This window comes from Pogonomyrmex barbatus, unplaced genomic scaffold (assembly GCF_055798465.1).
Source record: "Pogonomyrmex barbatus isolate J1 unplaced genomic scaffold, ASM5579846v1 scaffold5, whole genome shotgun sequence".
In the NCBI taxonomy this organism is placed as follows: domain Eukaryota; kingdom Metazoa; phylum Arthropoda; class Insecta; order Hymenoptera; family Formicidae; genus Pogonomyrmex; species Pogonomyrmex barbatus.
In genome coordinates this window covers 3,440,538-3,463,184 of record NW_028297149.1, presented here as the reverse complement: position 1 = coordinate 3,463,184, position 22,647 = coordinate 3,440,538, and the positions used below count along the sequence as shown (strand labels likewise).

The following is a 22,647-nucleotide window of genomic DNA, read 5'->3' as shown; positions in this document are numbered from 1 at the left end:
TCGAACAATCTCGAAAAATCTGTTATTCAATGAAAATAATGTATTAGTCGGTAAATGGACACTTTTCCTTAATTTTTTTCTTGTTTTTTTAGTAATAAATACTGAATGTGCTCATTTCTATTTGATCAAGTTCTCACGTAGGAAACAATAAATTTTGATGGCGACGGAAAATGGGAAACTACAAAAAAAAGTGAACTATAGAAAAATGAAATGAATTCATAAGAAAAAAAAGATATTACCCTTTTTTTTTATTGATGTTTTTTATTGATTATACCAATAAATAATATCTTATTATAACTGAAATATTATTTTATTTTAAGATGGGAAATAGGGAAATTTGTTTTGATTGAAATCATATTTTTAAACGTGAAAACGTTTTTATTCACATTTTTGTTACATCGTCTTTTTTTCATACATACTAAAAACTAAAGCTAACAATTCGCAATCGACGAGTTGATGCCTATCGAAGATATCGCTATCGCGTATCACGTATGGTACCTCCTCGGGATTTGTTATAATAGACGCAATGTTGGAGAATCGCGTATACTTTTCATCGATCGTTTCAACGAGTCTGTCTAATTGAGTGAACGTTATATCAATACATTCGGCGAGATTAAACATACGGCGTAGCGTCGATTCGATCATCATAATGCGTACGTTTGAAGATTCAAGACGTACGAGTGTAACGTTGTTCATCATACAAACTCGGACTGTTAACGGTCCGACGCTTATAAAATTGTCTTTGTAATTGTTTCGTAGCAATTTGTAGATATTCCATTGCTGCTCATGGAGTCCTTTCCATGTTTCGAGAGACAATATCAGCTCTTGTCCTCGATGATCTCCTAGGGCGATCTCTACGTAGCTCGGTGGACCAACATTGATTCCAATTTCCAGAAACTTGAAGCCCGTAGCCGTCAGGTTGTAACGTCTGCTCATCAAGCGCACCGCGCGAGGCTCCATCGAAATGCTGTGTAACAAGTACATAATATTGCGTAATGTTGCAAAAAGAAAAAAAGAAAATGTCGAACTTACGCGTTACGTTCCTTCTTCATTTCACCATCGTACAGTGCACTGCTTCCTTTGGCGGAGTACATTGTGTGTGGATCGTTCGTACAAACGAATGATGAAGAAGCGGAGTACGTTGCGTATGGTTCGTTTGTACAAACGAATGACGGAGGACTGATCGCACCCGCGTAAATTTTGACACGTCAGAGCGTGTTAAATCCCCCCTTCCTCTCATTTGAAAGATGGAGTGGACAAAAAATCCAATGACCTCGCTGAACGACAATACTCTATTATGATAGTATTTCGTGAATAGGCATGTTAATGGCCAAGAAAAAGACAAAGAATCGTACAATTGCAAATCGAGAACGAGTTTACTGTTATAGTGTTTTATTATAAACTGTTATAAACTGTTTTATTATAAACTATTATAAATTAAAAGAAAAAAAAAGATTGCGTCATTATCAATTAATTATAAAATTTTTATTTCAAGAAAAAACCTAATCAGCTATAAAAAATATGTAAAGAGAAAAAAAGAAAAATGTGAATAAAAAGTTTCACGCTTCAATCATAACGCAATTTCTTTGTCATCGATGAGTCGATCGAACGTTACATTGAAAAAAAAATGTATAGGATCGTTGGAATATTAAGTAATCATCGATGTAATAGCGGGGAAAAGGAATAAAAGAAAATATATTATATGTTATATATGTTTATTTAAGATTATCTGCCCACCAATTAAACAATTTAAATACATTTTGTAACGCGCAATTGGTATAATGATATCCACATCGTATAGAATTATCAGCATTTAGATTATTTAAAGAATCTATGTCTTCGTAATCCACATCCAGGGTCTCGTACATGCGCTCTCGCTCATCGTCCAAAAGCAAATTCCGCAACCATTTTCGTTTTTCGTGTCCCTTGACATATATGACAGCATCATCGCCGTCATCGTCGTCGTTATCTTCTTTCGTACCATGCACAGCTTTCGTAATCAAACTTTTAGCTTCGCTGTACGGAATCGTTCCATCGTTCCATTGCAGTCTATGATGATGACGTATCACCCAGCGTGCGCGAGATTTGTCGGCACTTGCCAGGAAATGCTACGGTATAGGGCTTGCGAAAATGTAATGAGAGAGAACGGTCCGTTCTTTGAGAGCAGCAAACTCTTTTACGACAAACTGTCCTTCAACGAGGAAACCTTGCAGGTCTACGAACGTTGGCACAGACATGTCGAGAAGAAGACTGCGATCGATTTCGATGTATAGATTTTATTATCTCTCATATACCAGCGATGCTCTTAGGTGATCTTGCGTACAACATTGGTCAATGGGTTGTACTGAACCACGCGATCGTGTATAATGAGACAGTACGCGGTGGTATTCATCGGTACGTTCTCCTTAGTCTCAAATTCCAATCTCACATTCACGGTTGCGCTCTTGACTGATTCGTTTTGTCGAGACCAATCGATGATTACGAATGGACCGTAACGTAGAAAAGACGTGAGGGTAAGACTTGGCTCGAGATACTCGTATCCGTAGTAATTTTTGCAGAAACGCGCGTACGTTTCGTACAACACAGACCATCTGTTTTTTTCGAAATCCAGATTCATATCATCGTACGGATAACATTCTGAGTTCAGATAGAGTTTCACATTGGTCAAGTTGCAGTCGTCGAATCGGCTCGTGTCCTCGGCCATGATGTTCTTTCGGCCTGTTTACAAAGCGAAGATGACATATCGCGGCTTCTCCAGCTGAGTAGCGGTCTTGATGGCCCACGAATGCTTGGTTGTACGCTGTAACAGCGGAAATTCATACAGATCCCACGAGCGAAAAGCCATGCTCAAGTATCGTCCGCTCTCCAAAGTGCGCAGCATCGATAGTTTTGTTATCTCGTTCAATAACACGTGCGGCATTCGCCATTGTATCTTGAATAAATCAATCACGGGATCCAATGCCGAATTTCCCATCAGGCAATTGTTGTCGTTGCGCGATCGTATTAAGATCAACTCGTGACGAGCGTTGATTACCACGCGTCTGTAATCCTCGCAGAATCCCAACAGTACGTAGAGAGGTACGCAAAAGTTAAAATATCCATCCGCGTTGGTACGCGCATCCCAGCCAGCATTTCTCAGAATCACGCTTCTCTCGGATGACGTCGTTACGTAGTATTTGAGCGCGCTAGTTATGCCCACGTTTCTATTACGATCAATCTCCACGCCATCGAGCTCGTATCGAATCTCATCGAACATGAACGCCACTAAATTATTTCCCAACATCACATCAGATCCGTCGACAACATTTTTCTTCGTTAATTTTCCCTCGATATATAGAAAGCTTTCGTACGGCAATGTGTACAGATCCTGTTGCTGTATGGGTATTCTTATCTCATCACTGTACCCAAACGTTGTATTGGCGAACGGGTTATACGTATGAGTTTCAATCTTGAAGATGCGATCGTCGAAGATTGGCTCATCTTCGATGTTTAGGATGTCAGTCATCTCACAAGTTGCGCACCGCGAATCCTAAAGCTTGTAAAAATTTAACGTTCGATGCGTTGAGTTTCTTTCTCTTTTTGATGCAACCGGATGAGCGAGTATTGTCGATTAGTGTTTTCTTTATAAAAGATGCGTTATCTCTCTGAGCGTGCTTCGCTTCGTTCAACACGAGCATCCCAAATGTCGCGCTCACGTTATCGCCGTCGCCGTCGTACGTGCAATCTGATAGTGATCTCTTCTCCTCTGAAATCGAGCAATCGTCCGTTCTGGTCAACAATGCGTATCGTTAGCTCCGTAATGCTCCGTACGATGACTGGCAAGTAAATGATTTGCATCGGCCTTTCCGATATCTTATATCCTGGTGGCACGCTCGGCGAAAATTCATGTATCGTGTGCACACTTTTATCGTTGCTATATGCGCCCGCGGTCACGTTGCACTCTACACGGATAATGTTTATATTCATTATGTTGATTGACATGTCCGATTTATACCACTTTCGTGTTGCAATATACGCTTTGACGAGAAACCAAGCAGCGATCCAATGTTATTGGGCTTGTTAAAGTTTATTCTGTAATCACATTTAATCTCACACCTCATCGTGTTGTAATTTGCGCGGAGCACTATCGGGTATTCACCAATGTCATCATCGCCGCGCGCGGTGTCACCGGCATTACCATCGGATGTGTCGCGTCGCGGATGTTTTCGTAAAATCTCACGTTTCAAAAAATCATTTATGGCTTGCAGTTCGTACGACCCCTCGGGAATCGTAATTTCTGCGTCGTCTTTGTCAAAATAAAATTTGTTGTTCGAAACATTTACATTCGGTATCGTGTGATAAGTCTCCAAAATTGTTAGACCAAGCTCGTAGTCATCGTCGTTCAAATCTATGGCTGGAAAGTAGTTTGCCGCGAGAACGCTGCTCTTCCCGCTTAACGTAAGCGTCAGCGACATGATGGAAAAGCGTTCAACGAATACTGAAACGTCGCGGCATTTTGTTAGACTTTATAAATTCATGCGCGTCGACCGTTTGGAGAAACCACAAACACAGCTGTCCGCAGACGCTCTGATCGTACGTCTGATAGGACGTTCGATTGTACTCTATCATAACATTGTCTCCGAAATATCGTACCAGTTCCTTCGGCGGTCGAAGATTACCGAAACTGTCGAAATATATAACACGATCGTTTCTCTTTGCGTATGCTACCCAATGAGTGCCGGGACCCATCGTGTCATCCAGATTTACGATACCGCTCTCTTTTCGACACGCGCCGCTAATCGGTAATGCGTCACGCATGAAAACGCCTCTGAAGTATGGTACGCGCATACGCTTCGCCAGCTGGTCCAATTGTACGTTGGTAGTTACACCCGTAGGTATTTTTATTGTCTCTTTGACGTTTTTTTTTTCTTTTTTTCTTTTTTCGCTGTTACACCTCGTCCGCCTTTGTACGGAGCGAGATATAGTCCCCGTCCGTATTTGTACGGAGCGAGATACAATCCCTGTCCGCGCGTTTCCATTGCGCGATTGTGACGTTGTAGTTCCTCGAGCTGACGTTGTATGACTTTCTTGTCGTTTACCGCTTTCGCCACGCTGGCCGCTCCGCCAATCATGGAACCGAGCGCGCCCAACATTGGCAGAATCGGTAATATGCCGCCTCGTTTCGCCGTTGGAAGTATTCGTTTTTTTTTTTGTTGGCTTTTTCCTTGTTTTCGTTTTCATACCCATGCCGATCTTGGTCTTGGCTTTCATCGCTGCCCAAACAGCTGTAGCGGCAGCTTTTTCGCCCAAATTCGAATCTCTCGCAATAACGCGTCCTAGGGCTTTATCGGCGAGTATCTTATCCGCCGCGTGTCTATCGGTGAGATCGTTGCTCCGAGAATACGCAATGTCGTGTTCACGGCACGCTGCGTCTAGTGGATTTATGCCCGTTTCACCTTTGGCTAATCGCTTTTTCAGCCGAGTACCCGGACCGCAAAACTGATAGCCGGGAATATGTAACTCGAAAGGAAGCGCATTTATCGCTCGATTGAGCAGTCCTCCAACGCAGCCTTTGTTCGTTGCTGCTGGCATATGTTACAATCCTTTATCTTCGGTGCGGGGCCGTCTATATGCGTGCGTTGCTACGATTGATTATAATGCTTGACGCAGCGACGATAGATTTGAACCTCCAAATCCGCCTTTATATGCTCCGGAAGTTTGTCCCACACGTGGTCGATATAGTCACCACATATGCGTAACAATATGATCTTCGGTATATATTGCAACTGTTCAGCGCGCAAATTCCAAATATCAAATAGATACGATAGCGCGAGATACATTTTTGCTACTAAGCGAATCGCGGTTTCGCGCGCCTATAAATAGGCGTTCAATCAAAGCCTAGATAACGCAGTGTGAACATGAAATTCGTGCGGTACTCGCAGACGATACACGTCGTGAACTACGACGAGAAAGCGCAAATGATGGGAGACATCGCGACAAAGCGCAAGCATGGTGAAATACTACCGAGTACTATACGCGCCATTATTTGCGGTCCATCGAATTGCGGTAAAACCAACGTTCTCATAAGTTTGCTCGAGAGTCCGCACGGTGTACGTTTCGAGAACGTGTACGTGTATTCAAAGTCATTGCAACAACCAAAATATCGATATCTCGAAACTTTGTTGGCATCGATCGACGAAATCGGCTATTTTACGTTTTCCAACAACAGTGACGTCATCCCACCGAGCGAGGCACGTCCCAATTCGATCTTCGTCTTCGACGACATTGCATGTGATAAGCAAGATGTGATGAGAGAGTATTTCTCGATGGGTCGCCACTCGAATGTCGACTGCTTCTATCTCTGTCAGACGTATGCGAAAATACCTAAACATCTGATACGCGACAATGCGAACTTGCTGATTTTATTTAAACAGGATGGTACCAACTTGAAACATGTTTACAACGGTCATGTGAATACTGACATGTCGTATGATGAATTCTGTGCGTTATGTCGCGATTGTTGGCGGCGCGAGTACGGATTCCTAGTGATAGACAAAGACAGTCCGCTTGTCAACGGGCGGTACAGAAAAGAATTTAACATGTTCGCGGTACCATAATGTGGTTAGTCGATGTTGATACGTCAATTAGACAACATGAATAACATCAAAGATCGCGAGAAAATAGCAAAACAGATTGCGAAAACGAGCGATTCGATTCGCAAAAAATATCGCGCTTTGAAAACTGGTAAAATAGATGAAGATGTAGCGTTGGAGAGACGCTTCAAACCCATCGTCGAACCTCTAAAACAGATTGTCGAGGAAACACATCCAATTAAAAAAGTAGCTAATGTTGCAAAGGATATCAGTATTAAGAAAAAAAAGAAACGTGAAGACAGCGATGACGATGACGATACTACTACTACTACTACTACTACTACTACTACTACTAACAGGGATTCGTATTGGACGGATGTTGGATGGTTGAAATTATCGCCGCAATCTAAAAAGCGTACAAAACAATTGAATACTGCGTCAGATTCATTCACGTTCGATTCTACATCGATAGAACCATCAAAAGAACTACCGAAAATACCGCTATTCGTGCGAAATGAAAATATTTTTGAAACAAAAGACGTTAGTGAACCATCACTCGAAATAATTATCAAACAGAATCTGCAAACGCATGGAAGTCGTGAGACGCTTCATGGTCAGCTAGGACCATTGGGACGAAAGTACGTGGGCCTTCTTCTCGGTGACGACATAGATAAAGCGATCGATAATGTGTACGGTATCTATTTCGACAAAAGTGGTACAATGCTCGGTGACAAAAAGTTTGACGTTGACAAAAATGACTCCATAATCATAGACAATGTGAGATACAATGGTACACCAGGATTATACGAATTGATCTTCAAGAGACTTCCCGATGAAGCTATATTTACCGAAGATGACAAACAAACGTATAAAAATATACTATTAACAACGAATGCTCATAGACGTGGTCACAGCGCCCATAATCCCATCATGGGCAACAAGGGATACAAGTACATTAATATCATTGCTCCGCTCGTATCTACATATAAAAGAAGCAGTAAAAAGGGTGCAGGCATGAATAATATACCATCCACCATGAAGTTAAATGACAACAAGATCGATTACGTGCATTGGGACGATCCCAACGAACTGGTGGATCGACTTCGATTACTCGACGCTTCGCACCGAGCTGGTCACAACGCTCACGACAACGAGATGCTGTCGACCATCGAGGAACTTCGCGAAGCCGGCATTATTATAAATTAAATCGCGTGTCGATGAAACGAGCCAGTTGATTGACGTCAGTGAGGAAAAAAAACTTTAATTGTAATATATCTTATTTATACGCATTAATATCAAACATCGTCGAAACATGAGATCGTCAAAATCTGATGGACGTGAAAAAAATATTAACTCCGTAAGGCGACGACTCGTCGAAGAATTGCACGCTCCAGCCAGAAGAAATTTTCCACGAAGACGTGTCATAATTCGAGGATACGACGATCTGTGGCAAGCTGACATCGTCGAGATGCGTCCATATTCGAATTTCAACAGAGGTCATCATTACATACTCACCGTTATCGATGCGTTGAGCAAATATGCCTGGGCCGTACCGCTTAAGAGCAAGATCGGAAGCGAGACGGCTAACGCTATCGCCGAGATAATTCGAGAGAGCGGAAGATGCCCGAGAAATTTGCAAACGGATATGGGGAAGGAGTTTTACAACGCCGATGCAGAAACTCTTGAAAAAACATAGCGTTAATCATTATTCCACGTATTCGATATTGAAGGCATCGATCGTCGAACGGTTCAATCGCACACTTAAAAACGACATGTGGAAGATGTTTACACTTAATGGTACTTACAGGTGGGTCGACGCGCTGCCACGTCTCGTGTTAGACTACAACGCGCGCAAACATCGCACTATTGGCATGCGACCCATTGACGTAACTCCCGCGATCGCTAAAAAACTCTTGGGCACGGTGTACAGCGCGATAAAGATCGCAGGTCCAGCAAAATTCAAAGTAGGCGAATCGGTACGCGTGAGCAAGTACAAGACAGTTTTCGAAAAAGGTTACACGCCAAATTGGACCACCGAGGTGTTTAAGATCGTTAAAGTGCAGCGTACTAATCCCGTAACCTATCTACTCGAAGACTATCGAGGAGAATTCGTTGCTGGAGCGTTCTACGAGCACGAGTTGCATCGCGCGACTCATCCGGACGTGTATCTCGTGGAGAAAGTACTGCGTAGGAAAGGAGATAAGGTTTACGTCAAGTGGCTGGGATTTGATGGGTCACAATTCACACAATTCTTGGATACACAAAAATAATGTGATTTAATTCATTTATTGTAAACAAATATAAAAATATTTATATAAAAAAAATATTTATATAAAAATATATACAACAAGTCTTATTTTTTCTTCCATTACATTTTCATAAAGAAACTATACTGATGGACTAACTACGATGAACTTAAGATATAAAATGTATAAAACTACGGGAAATACGTACATATAAACTACAAGTACATATAAATTACAAGTACATATAAACTACAAGTACATATAAACTACAAGTACATATAAACTATAAGAAATACATACATATGTATATGCATACGTACATATGTGCATAAACTACAAGTATGTATATACATACGTACATAAATACATACGTACATATGTACATACATACATACATACATATGTACATATGTACATAAACTACAAGTATGTATATACATACGTACACACGTACATAAATACATATATATGTACATTACATACTGTACATTACATACATATGTACATATGTATATATAAACTATAAGAAATACGTATATATGTACATATATATGTATAAAACTATATATAAAAAATACATGTATATTACAAAGGTATTCGCCAATGTCCCCATGGTAACGTTTCCGTCGAATCCGGTATGATGTATCGTTTGTCATCGTATGGACTCAGAGCAATTTTTGATTCGGATATCGTATATACTTGGTGTAACTTGGATCTTATACATGACTGGCGACGAGTCATTTCGATCTCTTCATTCAAACACCGTGTATAATCATCGAACGTTATTGTTCGCGCTACGACGTTATTTTTTACACCTTTCGCCTTTTTGATGTCCTTTTTACCATCCACTCTCATCGCATACATTTTCGCTCTAAGTCCAACAAATTCCGTCATAATCGCACCGTTATTTTCGTCCTTCATTAGGCCGGGTACTTTTTTATTCACGAGAGACATACCATATGCGTTGTCCGCCGGATAATCGCTTGTATCGAATCTAGCGATATCGCGTTTCATCGTCTCGTACACATCATCACATTCAATGTGATATACAAGACTGTCTGTGTCGGTGTACATGATTTTACATTTGTCGCGATACAGCGGTAACATATATTCGTGGTGAAATTCATACAAGCAGATTTTTGATATATCGAGTATACACATACCCACATAAATCGGCTTGTTGAATTTTACCTCGAGTTTACGCAGTTCGACGGCGATTAAATTTTCCGCAAAGACGCTGCGGCTGTGGAAATTTGGTTTCGCGATCATTGCCTCCGCACCGTATCGTCCGTCCCATTTCGTTATCAATTTTACATCCACGTGATTCCGGACATTTTCCATCGTTTTACCGAATACCGCGTTGTTCATTAATTTGTATAAATTTTTTTCGAAATCGTTTTTCGCGCACATTCTAAGCTGTGTATTAAGTTCGATGTAATCGCGGAGCCAGGTGGATTGAGCGAATTGTAGTACGCGGTGTATCTTTGCGATACGAAGACCGTGGCGCGTACATTGCTGCAGGTTACGATAGTGGATGACATATCGCTTTTTGTCATATAGCGTCGCGAGAAGTTTATTCTGTCGCGTGCCGGGTGGTTTATCGCGCGTCGGACAGAAAGGTAAGTCGGTGTGTCGATCGTGCAGATGATGCGGATACTCGAGATCGACCTCGAGAATATAACCCGTAGGCGAATCCGAAGCGATCGCGCTCACATCAAAGTTTGCGATGTCTTCAACCCATCGAAATTTGGCATAGGGCAGCGGTTGACACATCGCCCATCCGTATAAATTGTTCACGTCGTAGTACATCAAATACGACGACGGTTTCGACGAGTCGTACGAACGCATGTACTTGTTATTGGCCTGCGTGTATCTGTTGGAACATTGACTGAGACCGCCGCGTATACCGCGCTCGATAAACATAACCATATCGATGTCGGTGAGCAACTCAAATTTTACACGCGTATGTTTCAGCATGGCGTCCCACGTGAAACCTGGCAATGTGTAGTAATGAGCGGGATCGAGACTGTAACTTTTGATACAATTTTCACGGAAATTTTCAAAAACGTCGGCCAATAACAAGACATCAGTCTTCAAATATAGATCGCTATATTCGCCTAAGGTTTCAATAGAGAACCGCTGCCAGATGTTCACGGCGTGCGCGTAATCATTCTCCGACACTGTGTTACCGGTTAACGAACTATAAAATAATTCGCGCGATGGTAGGCGCGTGTCCTGCAGCTTGTCCGCATGATCCACATATTCATAAGGAAAGACACCTTTACGCGTCAACAAATCAAAATCCTCGTTCGATAACGTGGAAAATTCGGAATGTAAAATTTTCAATTTCTCTCTACTTAAAAAAGATGTCAATTTATCGAGACTGGTACTCAAAAATTTGTACGAATCGATGAATCGTAATTGTACACAATTTTGCGAATCTGATCTATCTTTGACATGTTTAGTGAATGAAATGTATTTTTCCTTTGTTATCGGCAGCACGTCAATTTTGCCTTCGTACGCCGTAGCTATTTCTGTGATAACAAAGTGCGCGTCATAACCGGATAAATTGTGAAAGACTACAGGAATGCAATATGATTTTTTATAGTTTAGATTGCAATTCGAATGTGCGCGGTAACGACCGGTAAGGTGGCAATGATCACGTACCCGCGTGTCGTCCGACGCAAATGATTTCTCACAAATGTGACAACGCGTTGCGCTACGGTATGTCTCCCACTGATCTCTCGATAATGTTTCCATAGGGACATTCGCGGATAACAAAATTTTTATTTGATGCGCCAAATTTTCGAGTTGTTGAACGAACCATGCAACGCAGTCTTCGCCGCGACGAAATTGATACGTCGATAACGCATTGTCGTACGAGCATCGCACATAATATCCTACGCTAAATACCTTGTGTTGCTGTTGATATGTGTACGACGTGTTTTCTCTTTGCGGCTCCATCCTTCGCAGTATGCACTCAAGATCTGCGTAGACGATGAATGGAAGTCGTTCTTTGTTGCAGTAGTTTTTGAAGTCGAGCCACTTGTCGTCCTCATTCGGCAGTCGGATGGCGCAATCGTTCATCCGTTCGCAATCCACTGTATGCGATTCCAATTTCTCAGATGACTTAAAATAATGTAAACATCTGCAAACGGAAAACATAATTTTTTAGTATTTTTAGCATTTAAATTAACAATTATAAAATATTTTACATATTTTGTTAAAAAAATGTGCATACGTACCGATCACAAAAGTATTTCTTGTGTTCTTTTTTACTTAGTTGCGAGCTCACAAGACGGGATAAGTTTTTGATGTATGCGAAGTGTCCATTATCGTCGCGCGGATCCTGCATGTACAACAAATTTGCATGTTTCTCCATTTTCTTTGTTGTCAGATGTATTGGGAGAATCTCCTTTTCCTTGATACCGTAGACGTTGATAGAGATTTCGTTGAGATGTTCGAACTTTTTAATTTGATTCAACGTCATCGGAAACGTAATGTCTTGGAGATTTAACACCGTCGTATAATGTGGATACGATGATTCCCGATTTGTATGCCTTTCGACCGGATGCAAGGCCGCGACCACTGACCATGCGAAACACGCATTATCCGTTGACTGCACGTTAATTACCGCTCTCTTTAACATAATTTCCCGCGGTAACTCGATGTAACACCCCGCGTGCATGGGATTATATTTATTAACATTAATTGTTAAATTTAATATACGTGATAGCGCCCATCCACTGTCGCGTTCTTGAAATTCTTCGAGCGATGCCAACGTAGGTTCAATGACGTGCTGCTCGTACCACTCATCCACATTTGACACTCGAAAGAGTTCACTATTCTTAGTGTTTATACTTTTATTGGCGCGTTTATCGCCCGTCACAAACTCGCCGTTGAACGCGGTGTTCACTTTTACATTATCGTGTCTTTCTATAATGTCTCGCACTCGTTCGAGCACTACACCACCGGCATCTTCCAAAAATCGTCGCGGCTCGATATAGTTCACGTTGATCACCGCACCAGTCAATATACGGCTTTCAAACGCCGTATCAATCTCGCGCCAAACGAGAGATCCATTGTCTCTACTGGTGCTCGCGTACTCGCCACCAACGTGCACGAAACGTCTTTCTAATTGTACCTTTGCACCCGCGAGTCGTGCGATCCTCGCCACCACAGATTGTCTATTTGCAACGGTGAGTCGAGGACGCTTAACACGACTAAGTTCTTCGAGTTGTTCGATACACTCATCGCATTGTTGCAGCCACGCGAAACACTCCACCAAAGTAGCGACCTGGCTGCATTGTTCTAGCAGCTCGCGTTCCACTCGCTCGAGATGTTCCATTTTTTTTTATATTGCGTCCCACGAAGCACTTGCACTTGCACGTGATTTGTCCACAATATCGTCTTTTTTTTTTTTACGCGGTGCAAATTGGGCACATATTGCATGGCATTATCATACAGACGGACTGTTGGCAATTGGAGCAAAATCGGCTGTTTAGCGCATTGAGAGTATCTATCTCGTGCTTCCTAACGGCATACAATACTCCAATATCAGTGTCCGCCAGACGAACCATGCATTCGGCACACAGAGTTAGTGCACCACCCGTTGAATAATAAAATTGTATTGAACAATACTTTTTATTATTATTCAACGCAAGGAGTTCCGAATGCGTAACAATTTTTTCTGCATAATCCGTTAGCTCGTCACTCTGATCACTTATGTAGTCACTGTCGTCAGGCAACGCATATTCTTCGTCTTCAATGTCAATATTAATATTGTCAATATTATTAATTTCCATTTCTAGTTCATCTCCAAACTCTTCGTCCACTATATTCCTGAGGTTCTCCATGTTTATATTAAACACATTTTCTATATTTAATACGTTATTCATATTCACTATTTTTCTTACACAGTATCGCGATCGATATTCGTTTCGAGACTTCCGAGATCTACTGTGATTCTGTGTGCCCAAGGATCTACTATATATATCGTCTATAATTTCATTGTCTCTTTGTCGAACTCGAAGCATGGTCATAAGTTTTCCGAATCACAATTTTGATTTTTTTGTAGCAGCCCAAGTTTTCCCGTTTTTTTTTATCTCCAATTTTTCTCCGATAAGAAGATTCGATAGAAAAGATTTGATGACTTTTTTTTTTTAAAGACAGCATAACTTGAAAGTAACAGTTGGAATAATATCAATCGATATCTGGAATAGTTTTTTTCAACATAAAAAGAAAGAAACTTGGTATTTATGATGGAATATTATTTATCGGTGTAACATCTATAAAAAATCGTATTCAGTTTTATAGTTTCCGTTCCATGTCACTGTCAAAATTTATTTGGCTCTTACGTGAAAACTTGGACTTGACCAAACAGGAACGAACATGTTTCAATATTTATTATTAGGAAAAAATTAAGAGAGAAGAAGTGTCCATTTACCGACTTATTTTTATTGAATAATGAATTTTTTCGAGATTGTTCGAAATTAACTCGTTACAACGTATACATTTGTTTAGCAGCCGAATTATTGGCGCTTCTCTTACCATGCTGTAACACGTACAATTGTCAATGCTATTTTTTCTAAATCGGGACATCATTATAAATCTTTCGAATTTGTTTAGGTACATTATTTTCATTAAATAATGGATTTTTCGAGATTGTTCGAAATTAACTCGTTGCAACGTGTACATTTGTTTATAGCAGCCGGATTATTGGCGCTTCTCTTACTATGCTGCGACACATACAATCGTCAATGATATTTTTTTCTATATCGGGACATCATTATAAATCTTTCGAATTTGTTTAGGTACATTATTTTCATTAAATAACGGATTTTTCGAGATTGTTCGAAATTAACTCGTTGCAACATGTACATTTATTTATTTATAGCAGCCGGATTATTGGCGCTTCTCTTAACATGCTGTGACACGTACAGTCGTCAATATTTTTTCTAATTCGGGACGTCATTATAAATCTCCCAAATAGCAATTTGTTTAAATATATAGCAGCCCGAATATCGGCGCTTTTTTTTCCTATGTCAATTTCTACAAAAAAATATCTTTTCTAGCAGCTCTTCCTAGACAAAAAAAGACCCCCTCCCCCCTTCCCCCTCAAAAGTACATTCCAAAGGATTGTCGACAAAGCATTCCCCCTTCCTCATGCCTACCAGTTACCCTCTCTCCTTTACCCCCGCGTTCCCGAGTTACCCCGCACACCCGCACCCCGCTCGGAGCTCCTGGGTTAGAACCGGCCTAGTATTACTACTATCGCGCAAACTGACCTCTTCCTACTGACCTTTCCTTGCTTTCACGGTTTTTCTCTCGCGCATCGCGTTTATCAGTTCCGTGATATTCGAATCTTTTATAACGTCACCATCGATAGTCACGATTCCTTCCTCGTCCCAAGTAATTCTCGCGGGTACTGCTTTATCGATCAAATGTTTCAAAAGTAAACGCGCCTTGGCGCGAAAATTTTTCGGCACCTTTTCTAATATTTTTTCGACGCTTTGCCGTTCGCGCTTACGCAGAGACTTGCCTCGTAGTATATTATTTACTTACCCGTCAAGATGGGAAAGTTTGCTCAATGGTTGTGATTCGCGCGCTGGTTCCACCATGTTTCCCTCCTGCGCATCTGAATTGTTCTCATCGGCGGCGTTACGCGCCGAATCTTCCTTTTGCGCTTTATCAAAATGGAGATATCTCCAAAGTACTTCTTTATACAATTTCCATTTCTCACTTACATCGCGCGGAGTGGGAGAATTAAGAATTTTGCTCATATCGGAATCGAGCCGCGACAAAGGCGTTCCGGGTGTTTGTACGGAATTTAAATTTTCTCCATGTATTGTCTTCGAATTCTGCCTCATGGAATTTTCCCCGATGCCTATTTCCGTTTGCTGCTGTTGTCGGAGACGATGCTGCATTCTTTCGAGATTTTCCGAGGAAATCAAGACCATCTTTTTTGCCCTTTCCATAATTAGGTTTACTCGATCTCTCTCTCTCTCTCTCTCTCTCTCTCTCTCTCTCTCGCTGACTATTCTCCGATAATTTTCGAAAATAGGAACGAAAGTATAGGCCCTATGAGATAAGGTAAAAATTCGCCTCACTGTAGTAATAGCTTTTTCTTACTTTTCCAATTGCCGTCTTTTTTCGCTATGCGACGCAAAGATGCTTTATATTTGCTGAGACGATTTTTTTCGAACGTTCGAGCGGGACGTTACCCTTGAGAGTATTGAAAACGCACTCGCGGAAAGAACGAATGAATTTTTCATCCGCCTGACGTAAGAAAGAGGCGCGTTGATTTTTGTTCAAATAACACAGCGCTTTGAGAAGACAGATATTTTTCTTACCGATCGAATGTTCTGCGATTTTTCTCGCATTAACCGAGGATTCTCTTCTCTTCTTCACAAGGAAGTTGCGCGACTGTCGCAAGAGAATGCGAGTACGATACTTTTATACGAAACTACTTCCGGAAAAGGATCTGCGCGATACGTAAACGTAGTTCAGCGTATCATCGGGAAATATGCACGTGCGAAAACGATACTCGTCGGGAGTCGATTGTTTCAGATCGAGCAATAAATATCCGTGAGGTTGAGACGTGGCGTCGTGATACGCTTCCTCGAGGAACTTTGGATCATTGGGATAGACTTGTCGAGCGAGATGGCGGATTTGCGCGCGATCTCGTGGATTTTTGGAAACCACAAAATAATTCGCGTTGAGAGATATATCACGTTGTCCACGGCCCTGATGAAAGAGATTTTGCGTGATGAGAATTACGCTGAGATTCTTATGATGATTTCCCTTGGTAAACAGATCCACGATCGCTTCGCTCGAGGATGATTCCCTCATAAGATCGTCAATTATTAACAATTTCGCGCGCGTTGTATCGTTGGAATAATCTTCTGGACGCGGTAATCCCTCATGAAATTCGATTGCGGAATCTCGAGTTTTGTATTGAAGTTGCTGATAAGCATCCTGCCATTCGACGTAATAAAACAAAATTCTCTCAAAGTAGACATCTGCCATAGCGGATAAATGACGAAGAAATCTCTTTACAAAGATTGTTTTTCCACATCCCGTCGGTCCGCACACGATCGACGTCCACGGATGTTTCTAGCGTACATCCATTTCGCGAAATGAACGCCTTGCGCGTCGTACTTGGATTAATAAACAAAGGAATAGAACACTTGATTTTTTCTCAGAGAAATTTTTGAGATTAGCTTACTCACGGAAGGGCCCCACCGCGGCGGAGGTGTGCTCGCGCCAGCATCTTTGCGTAACGAGCTCGTACTCGTCCGCGACAAGCCGCGCTCGTACGCTCGTGCGAGCGTCCACCGCGAGAGCACCGTCGCTTACGAGCTTGTACGCGGTGCTCCTCGAAAGCTAATTCAAGTCGGAGAAACTTACTCGCGGAAAAAATAATTAAGTACTTATTATTACGGACGTAAAAATTGATAACTTTTTCTTTTACAAATTTAAAAATTGTAACTTATGCGATTATAATTTAGGATTATAATTTAAAAGATATTTTACAAAGTATTTTAATGATTCTCTATTATAAATTCAAAATATTTTCTATATAAAAAATTAGCGATAAAAGAAAGTTATACGAAAATTATAGGAAAATGGGAAAAAATTGGATTTAAAAATTTAATTTTACAAAATTTTTATTATACTTTTTCTTACGATTAGAGAAATAAATATTTTTATTTTTTCTTAATAACTAAACGCAAATTTACATTTTTAATTTTACATTTTCTAATCGAAACCGTATAATATACATTTTTCAAATTTCGCATTTTTTTCTTAAATTTAATACTAAAATAAACTATAACTAAAATAAAAATAATCTTAATTTTTACAAACATATTTATTCCGTATACATATTCTGTACATATTTACATTTGTGGGAGGACGGGGAAAATCCGAGCCTTAACCTAACTTAATTTTAAGTAAAATATTATATCGTAAAACCATAGGGATAAGAAAGAAGATTGTCAATAAATCTGCATTTTAATAAAACTGAAGCACACGTTTTCACCTCGTTTCGCGTTATTACTTCGTGAAACGCGGTGCGGCGAATTGTTTTAAGTCGCAGATTTATCTCTTCCTCCTCCTCTTTTTCCCTATTTAATAATAAATTATAAATACTCTTAAAATTAAGCAGCCTCGAGTTTTCAAAATTCAATTTAATCCCCTTTATCTTACATATTTCATATTTTCGTGCGTCCGGTGTACGTACCACGTACGCGTAAAATTACGATCCGCCAGAGACAAACGCCTTGATGAAGTTACCACGCCCGTAACTCTCGAGTTCGTCGGTCATGTCACCCAAAAAATTACCTGTACGCGGTTCGTACTCCTCGATATCACCGCTACTTGTATATATACATGAATCTGCATCCTAATATAATACGCGACGATCTAATTTTTCCAAATATTCGTATAATTTTAATCGCGCCTGTGCCATCGTGTATGCCGCTATCACCACGTTAGTTATCGGTGAAGGTACCACCGCTTCGCTCTTTAACCGCCATGAAACGTATATCGCATCCTCATTAACGGGCAATACACCGACTATCTCGTGTTCAGGACTCGACAGCAATTCGGCGAAACGCTGAGGGGATCTTATTATTTCTGTATTCGGCAGGTTACTCCGCTGGCCGAATTTCCCCAAAACGAATTAAGGCAGAGTTTGGCGACGGAGCGTAAGCCGGAATTACGTACGATGTTGTTTTTATCGAGAATGATACCTTCGGTTGCTTCATACTCCCTCCGGTAGCGTTCATTAGCAACGTCGTCGTTGCATTCGCTCGGCTACCCACTCGCCTCTTGATTCAGTTGTAAAAAAGTGTTGATGTATTCGGTAAACAACCTTCCCTGTCGCGTTTCGGGGTTATAACGCGTAGATTTTTACTGCCAAATTTCGTCTACCCGCGTCACGAGATATCCTTTTTCGACTGTTTTGCGTAATTCGCAGGACATCCATGTGCCCTCGAACTCACGCTCCGCAGGATCGTCGTGAGTGCACGCGTCGCGAGAAAATGATTCGCAACATGTACAGCAAAGAGCAAATAATAATTTACCGCGCACGCGGTACGGTAGTACAGGGTGGAAGAGATCACGTGGGGGGAATACTCGGCAACGTACGAGACCCTCGACCGGAGTAAAATTAAAATTTGGCGCGATTCCAATTAAATCGGCGCATTCCTCGCCCACATAAATATCCGGGTGACCAATTGGAAAAACTCCGGTCTTGAGTACATATGAGTACAGAGAACATACGTCTACGTACTGTATCTTCTCGGTGCCCGTAACCTCGTATCGAGTCGCGATATTGCCGGTGCGTCCGCCGAAAAATGCATCGCGAGAGGTGGGATTTGCACCATGGGGTAATTTTCGAGAAATTCTCGCATCTCTCGATTCTCGCGCATTTCTTCGTCGAAAATGCACTCTCATTTTTCTGTCGGGATATATCCTTGACGACGTAATCGCCAAGATGTTGCAACCGTTCGTTCGTAACGCGCGTCAAACGTGTCATTAAAATTTTCGAGCGTTTTATCACGATTTAATGGATAGCAAGACGGACATCCGTGAAAAAAGCAACCGTGAAATTGCAAGACGTGACGCCGCGTCTCACCCCCGTTCACGCATTCGTAATACCCGTCGACGAGCATGCCTTCCGCTAAACGATACTCATGTCCGCGTCCCGCGTGAATTATCCGATGACCTAACTCATGTTCCTTCAAAATTAACCATTGCGTGCCTTTGCGCGACTGGTTATCTTTAAACCTGTATCCACCCAAAGGAATGATTCCTATTTCTCCTTCGCGCAAAAAGTTTTTCCGAAAACTCTCATGCACGTTGAAGCGATAGTTGTACATTCCTTGAATGGACACACGTTTCCCCGCTATAAGAATATTTTTCGGAAGGCCATGCATGCTCGGCGAAGGATATCAACATCGGTGCGACAATACTCGAGTATTTCACGTTGGAAATCAAATATTACATTTTTTCCCGACATTTCTGCGTGCCACGCGAGAAAACGTTCGCGTTCCTCTGTTCGCATGGTTTCGGGCGCATAATAACGAACATCGGATAGTGGACCGACATATGTTTGATTATCGACAGTATTAAATAAGTGTGGAAAGACACCTTTGTCACAAGTATCCGGTAACCCGAAGGCCTTCGGTAATTCTGACAAACGCATTGGCATATAATTAACACTGTCGATAAATTTCGTGCGATTCGCTGTTAGGACCATAATTTTTGTACCGTTTAAAATTACACGAGGTTCTAATCCGGAATAATTTTCTACAATGTGCCGAAGGATAAACTGCGCATCGAACGATTTCGCGTTATGCGCTATGCAAATAATACGTGTAAAATGTTTTGTAGGACGTGTTGCGAATTCGATAAATTGTTTTACCGGATCTTGGCGAAAAACAAATTCGCGTACTCCGCACCAATCGCATCGCACCGACAAATTATCTATCTTCGCGCACGAATCACAAATCTGTTGCGCGACACACAGAGTCGGGACGTGAATTTATTTCGATTCCCTCAAGTGATTGGTCTTGGCGTGTCTCAAAATCATAAAACACGAATGCCACTCGTCCCTTTTTGCATTTCCGCTCACCTGAGTTATTCTGCTCGCTCTCTCTCGCAAATACAGAAGAATCCCCGTCGCACTCAACAACAGAGGATCTGTCTTCGCGAGAGAGAGGCTGCATGTAATAAAGATGGTTTACGGGTTTTTGCAAACTGCAGATTTTACAAAAAGAAACGCCGCATTCGTGTTTTTTTGTCGTTTTTACAACCCGCCGACATCCTTCGCAGAGACGAATGGTGTTACAAACGCTCGTCGGAGTTTACCGTCATACGACTTTGTCGCGCGATGATGTTCGAAGCATGCGTTTCCGAAGAACGAACGTTTGCAAGTCTCACACTTAACGAGTTCCACGATTTCGCGTTGATCGCACGGCGGCACGTTGTTACAACGAGAACATTTACTCAAACAGCGGTGACCCCTTTCTTCGCGATACCCGATATTATATGGAATACAATACCTCCCTTTACTTCCCGCGGCTGCTTTTAAATTTAAAATTGGGCTATAATGTCGATGTTGCTCATGATATATAATATTTAGCCGATATAAAGATTCGCGTTCTAGAGAGGCGAGTACCGTGCTTCCGTCAAATAAGGGTCTTTCGCCGCGTCCAAAAGTAGCAGAATTATAAACAACAATAGCTATATCAGATGCGGCGAGAAAGCGTTGGAAATATTCTATTTCCCGAATCCCGCAACCCTCCGGTGGAATGGTGACACCAGCTCTCCTCGTCAAATCCAACGCGAGTTCGCGTTGTAACGAGGAATTCTGATGTCTTACCACATTCCACCGCTCGTGAAGTTCCCCCGTACGCAACGTACCGCGTTCGTGATAAATTTGCGCGGTCACGAGAGAGCGGGGAAAACATAAATTATCGGAATTGGAGATTGATAAAATCGAACGTTTCGCAACGTCTTCCCGTGTGAGTTTATTTGAAACGCGTCCGCGACCTCTGGATGCCGCGACATTGAAAACGCGTACGTTAAAATCCCGCACGATATCGAGACCTCCGGCACTTTGCGCTACTGAACTCGCGAGGCGCCAAATGTCCTCGCGAGTTAAGTCGCGTGCCGGTCGAAACGATAATCCCGCCGGGCCGTGTGTTAAATCCTCCGAATCAAATGAAAATCCCACGTAATCGTGCGGTTCGGAGGTATGTAACGCGTAGGCATGAATTTCTGCGAACGCGTTTTCAAGCCAGTTATAGACATTGACTCCTTCGGGTAGCGGACGCAAACGAAATATCGCCTTTCTTCCTAATAACGCGAAATTCTAAAACGGAATTTCTAAAACGGCGCGAATTTTCGCCGATTAATAACAAATGATTAAAATTTCTGACCTCGTGACCAACACTGCTTGTTCCCTTTCGTCTTTCTCCTCCCTCTCCTCTTCCACTTGTTCTTCTCCCGTCATCTCCTCCTCCTCTTCCACTTGTCCTCCTTCCTCAGCCGCCGCCTCCTTCTCCTCCTCTTCCTCTTCCTCTTCCCTTTCTTCACCTGCTGTTTCCTGCTCCTCCTCCACCTCCCCCTCCTCCAAATTTTTCCGAGGTGGAAGCCCTCCTCCACGCTGCGGCTCTTCATTGCTCGCTTCTGTGCAAAAGTTACAAAAAAATTAGAAACATATTTTATAAAAAATACTTCGAGTTTGCTTAAAATATTATGTTCGTATTTAATTTAGTAAACAAGCATATTTTTCTGAGGTAACTCGCCTTTTATCGATAGCGTCTTCTTCTCGCATGGAGAATAGGGCTGGGAGGAATTCCTATTAAAAAATTCGATAATTTAAAATTGAATACGAACATAAATCGTAAAAAGTAAGAAAAAAGATTATATACCAGGCGATGTTTCTCCAATTTCCTCTTCCCTTTCGGGTTCTCCCTCGCGTTCCTCATCTCCTCCTCCTCCCCTCTTCCTCCTCCTCCTCCTCCTCCTCTTCTTCTTCTTCTTCTTCTTCTTCTTCTTCTTCTTCTTCTTCTAACTTCTTCTTCTTCTTCTTCTTCTTCTTCTTCTTCTTCTTCTTCTTCTTCTTCTTCTTCTTCTTCTTCTTCTTCTTCTTCTTCTTCTTCTTCTTCTTCTTCTACTTCTTCTTTTCTTCTTCTTCTTCTTCTTCTTCTTCTTCTTTCTTCTTCTTCTTCTTCTTCTTCATCTTCTTCTTCTTCTTCTTCTTCTTCTTCTTCTTCTTCTTTCTTCTTCTTCTTCTTCTTCTTTTCTTCTTCTCT

At 41.6% G+C, this 22,647-nt stretch overlaps 5 protein-coding genes and 4 pseudogenes across 5 annotated transcripts; 1 reads left to right on the top strand and 8 right to left on the bottom strand.

Annotated features, from left to right (window-relative positions):
• Positions 1-319: 319 nt before the first annotated feature.
• Positions 320-1,447, bottom strand: LOC105432846 (uncharacterized). Its single transcript, XM_089081480.1, has 2 exons — positions 1,033-1,447; positions 320-967 (listed from the first exon to the last, which is right to left on the bottom strand). Exons 1-2 carry the CDS (start codon positions 1,092-1,094, stop codon positions 394-396), a joined length of 636 nt encoding a protein of 211 aa, XP_088937606.1. The 5' UTR covers positions 1,095-1,447; the 3' UTR covers positions 320-393.
• A 122-nt stretch (positions 1,448-1,569) lies between these two features.
• LOC148935341 (uncharacterized) lies at positions 1,570-2,237 on the bottom strand (annotated as a pseudogene).
• A 68-nt stretch (positions 2,238-2,305) lies between these two features.
• Positions 2,306-3,505, bottom strand: LOC148935340 (uncharacterized; annotated as a pseudogene).
• A 518-nt stretch (positions 3,506-4,023) lies between these two features.
• Positions 4,024-6,183, bottom strand: LOC148935339 (uncharacterized). The gene has a single exon (XM_089081479.1). The coding sequence runs from the start codon at positions 5,569-5,571 to the stop codon at positions 4,468-4,470; it is 1,104 nt and encodes a 367-aa protein (XP_088937605.1). The 5' UTR covers positions 5,572-6,183; the 3' UTR covers positions 4,024-4,467.
• Positions 6,184-6,608: 425 nt separating this feature from the next.
• On the top strand, positions 6,609-8,262 carry LOC148935338 (uncharacterized). Its single transcript, XM_089081477.1, has one exon. It carries the CDS (start codon positions 6,609-6,611, stop codon positions 7,776-7,778), a length of 1,170 nt encoding a protein of 389 aa, XP_088937603.1. The 3' UTR covers positions 7,779-8,262.
• A 1,019-nt stretch (positions 8,263-9,281) lies between these two features.
• On the bottom strand, positions 9,282-11,983 carry LOC148935337 (uncharacterized). The gene has a single exon (XM_089081476.1). It carries the CDS (start codon positions 11,981-11,983, stop codon positions 9,404-9,406), a length of 2,580 nt encoding a protein of 859 aa, XP_088937602.1. The 3' UTR covers positions 9,282-9,403.
• Positions 11,984-12,041: 58 nt separating this feature from the next.
• Positions 12,042-13,178, bottom strand: LOC148935336 (uncharacterized). Its single transcript, XM_089081478.1, has one exon. It carries the CDS (start codon positions 13,164-13,166, stop codon positions 12,042-12,044), a length of 1,125 nt encoding a protein of 374 aa, XP_088937604.1. The 5' UTR covers positions 13,167-13,178.
• Positions 13,179-16,273: 3,095 nt separating this feature from the next.
• Positions 16,274-16,948, bottom strand: LOC148935335 (uncharacterized; annotated as a pseudogene).
• A 991-nt stretch (positions 16,949-17,939) lies between these two features.
• Positions 17,940-22,320, bottom strand: LOC148935334 (uncharacterized; annotated as a pseudogene).
• Positions 22,321-22,647: the final 327 nt, after the last annotated feature.

Excerpts from the sequence above, each read along its gene's own strand:
- LOC105432846 (XM_089081480.1), bottom strand. The coding sequence starts at position 1,094 with ATGTACTCCGCCAAAGGAAGCAGTGCACTGTACGATGGTGAAATGAAG. Across the intron at positions 968-1,032 it reads ATGAAGAAGGAACGTAACGC|CATTTCGATGGAGCCTCGCG; the intron begins GTAAGTTCGACA and ends CTTGTTACACAG.
- LOC148935339 (XM_089081479.1), bottom strand. The coding sequence starts at position 5,571 with ATGCCAGCAGCAACGAACAAAGGCTGCGTTGGAGGACTGCTCAATCGA.
- LOC148935338 (XM_089081477.1), top strand. The coding sequence starts at position 6,609 with ATGTTGATACGTCAATTAGACAACATGAATAACATCAAAGATCGCGAG.
- LOC148935337 (XM_089081476.1), bottom strand. The coding sequence starts at position 11,983 with ATGTTTTCCGTTTGCAGATGTTTACATTATTTTAAGTCATCTGAGAAA.
- LOC148935336 (XM_089081478.1), bottom strand. The coding sequence starts at position 13,166 with ATGGAACATCTCGAGCGAGTGGAACGCGAGCTGCTAGAACAATGCAGC.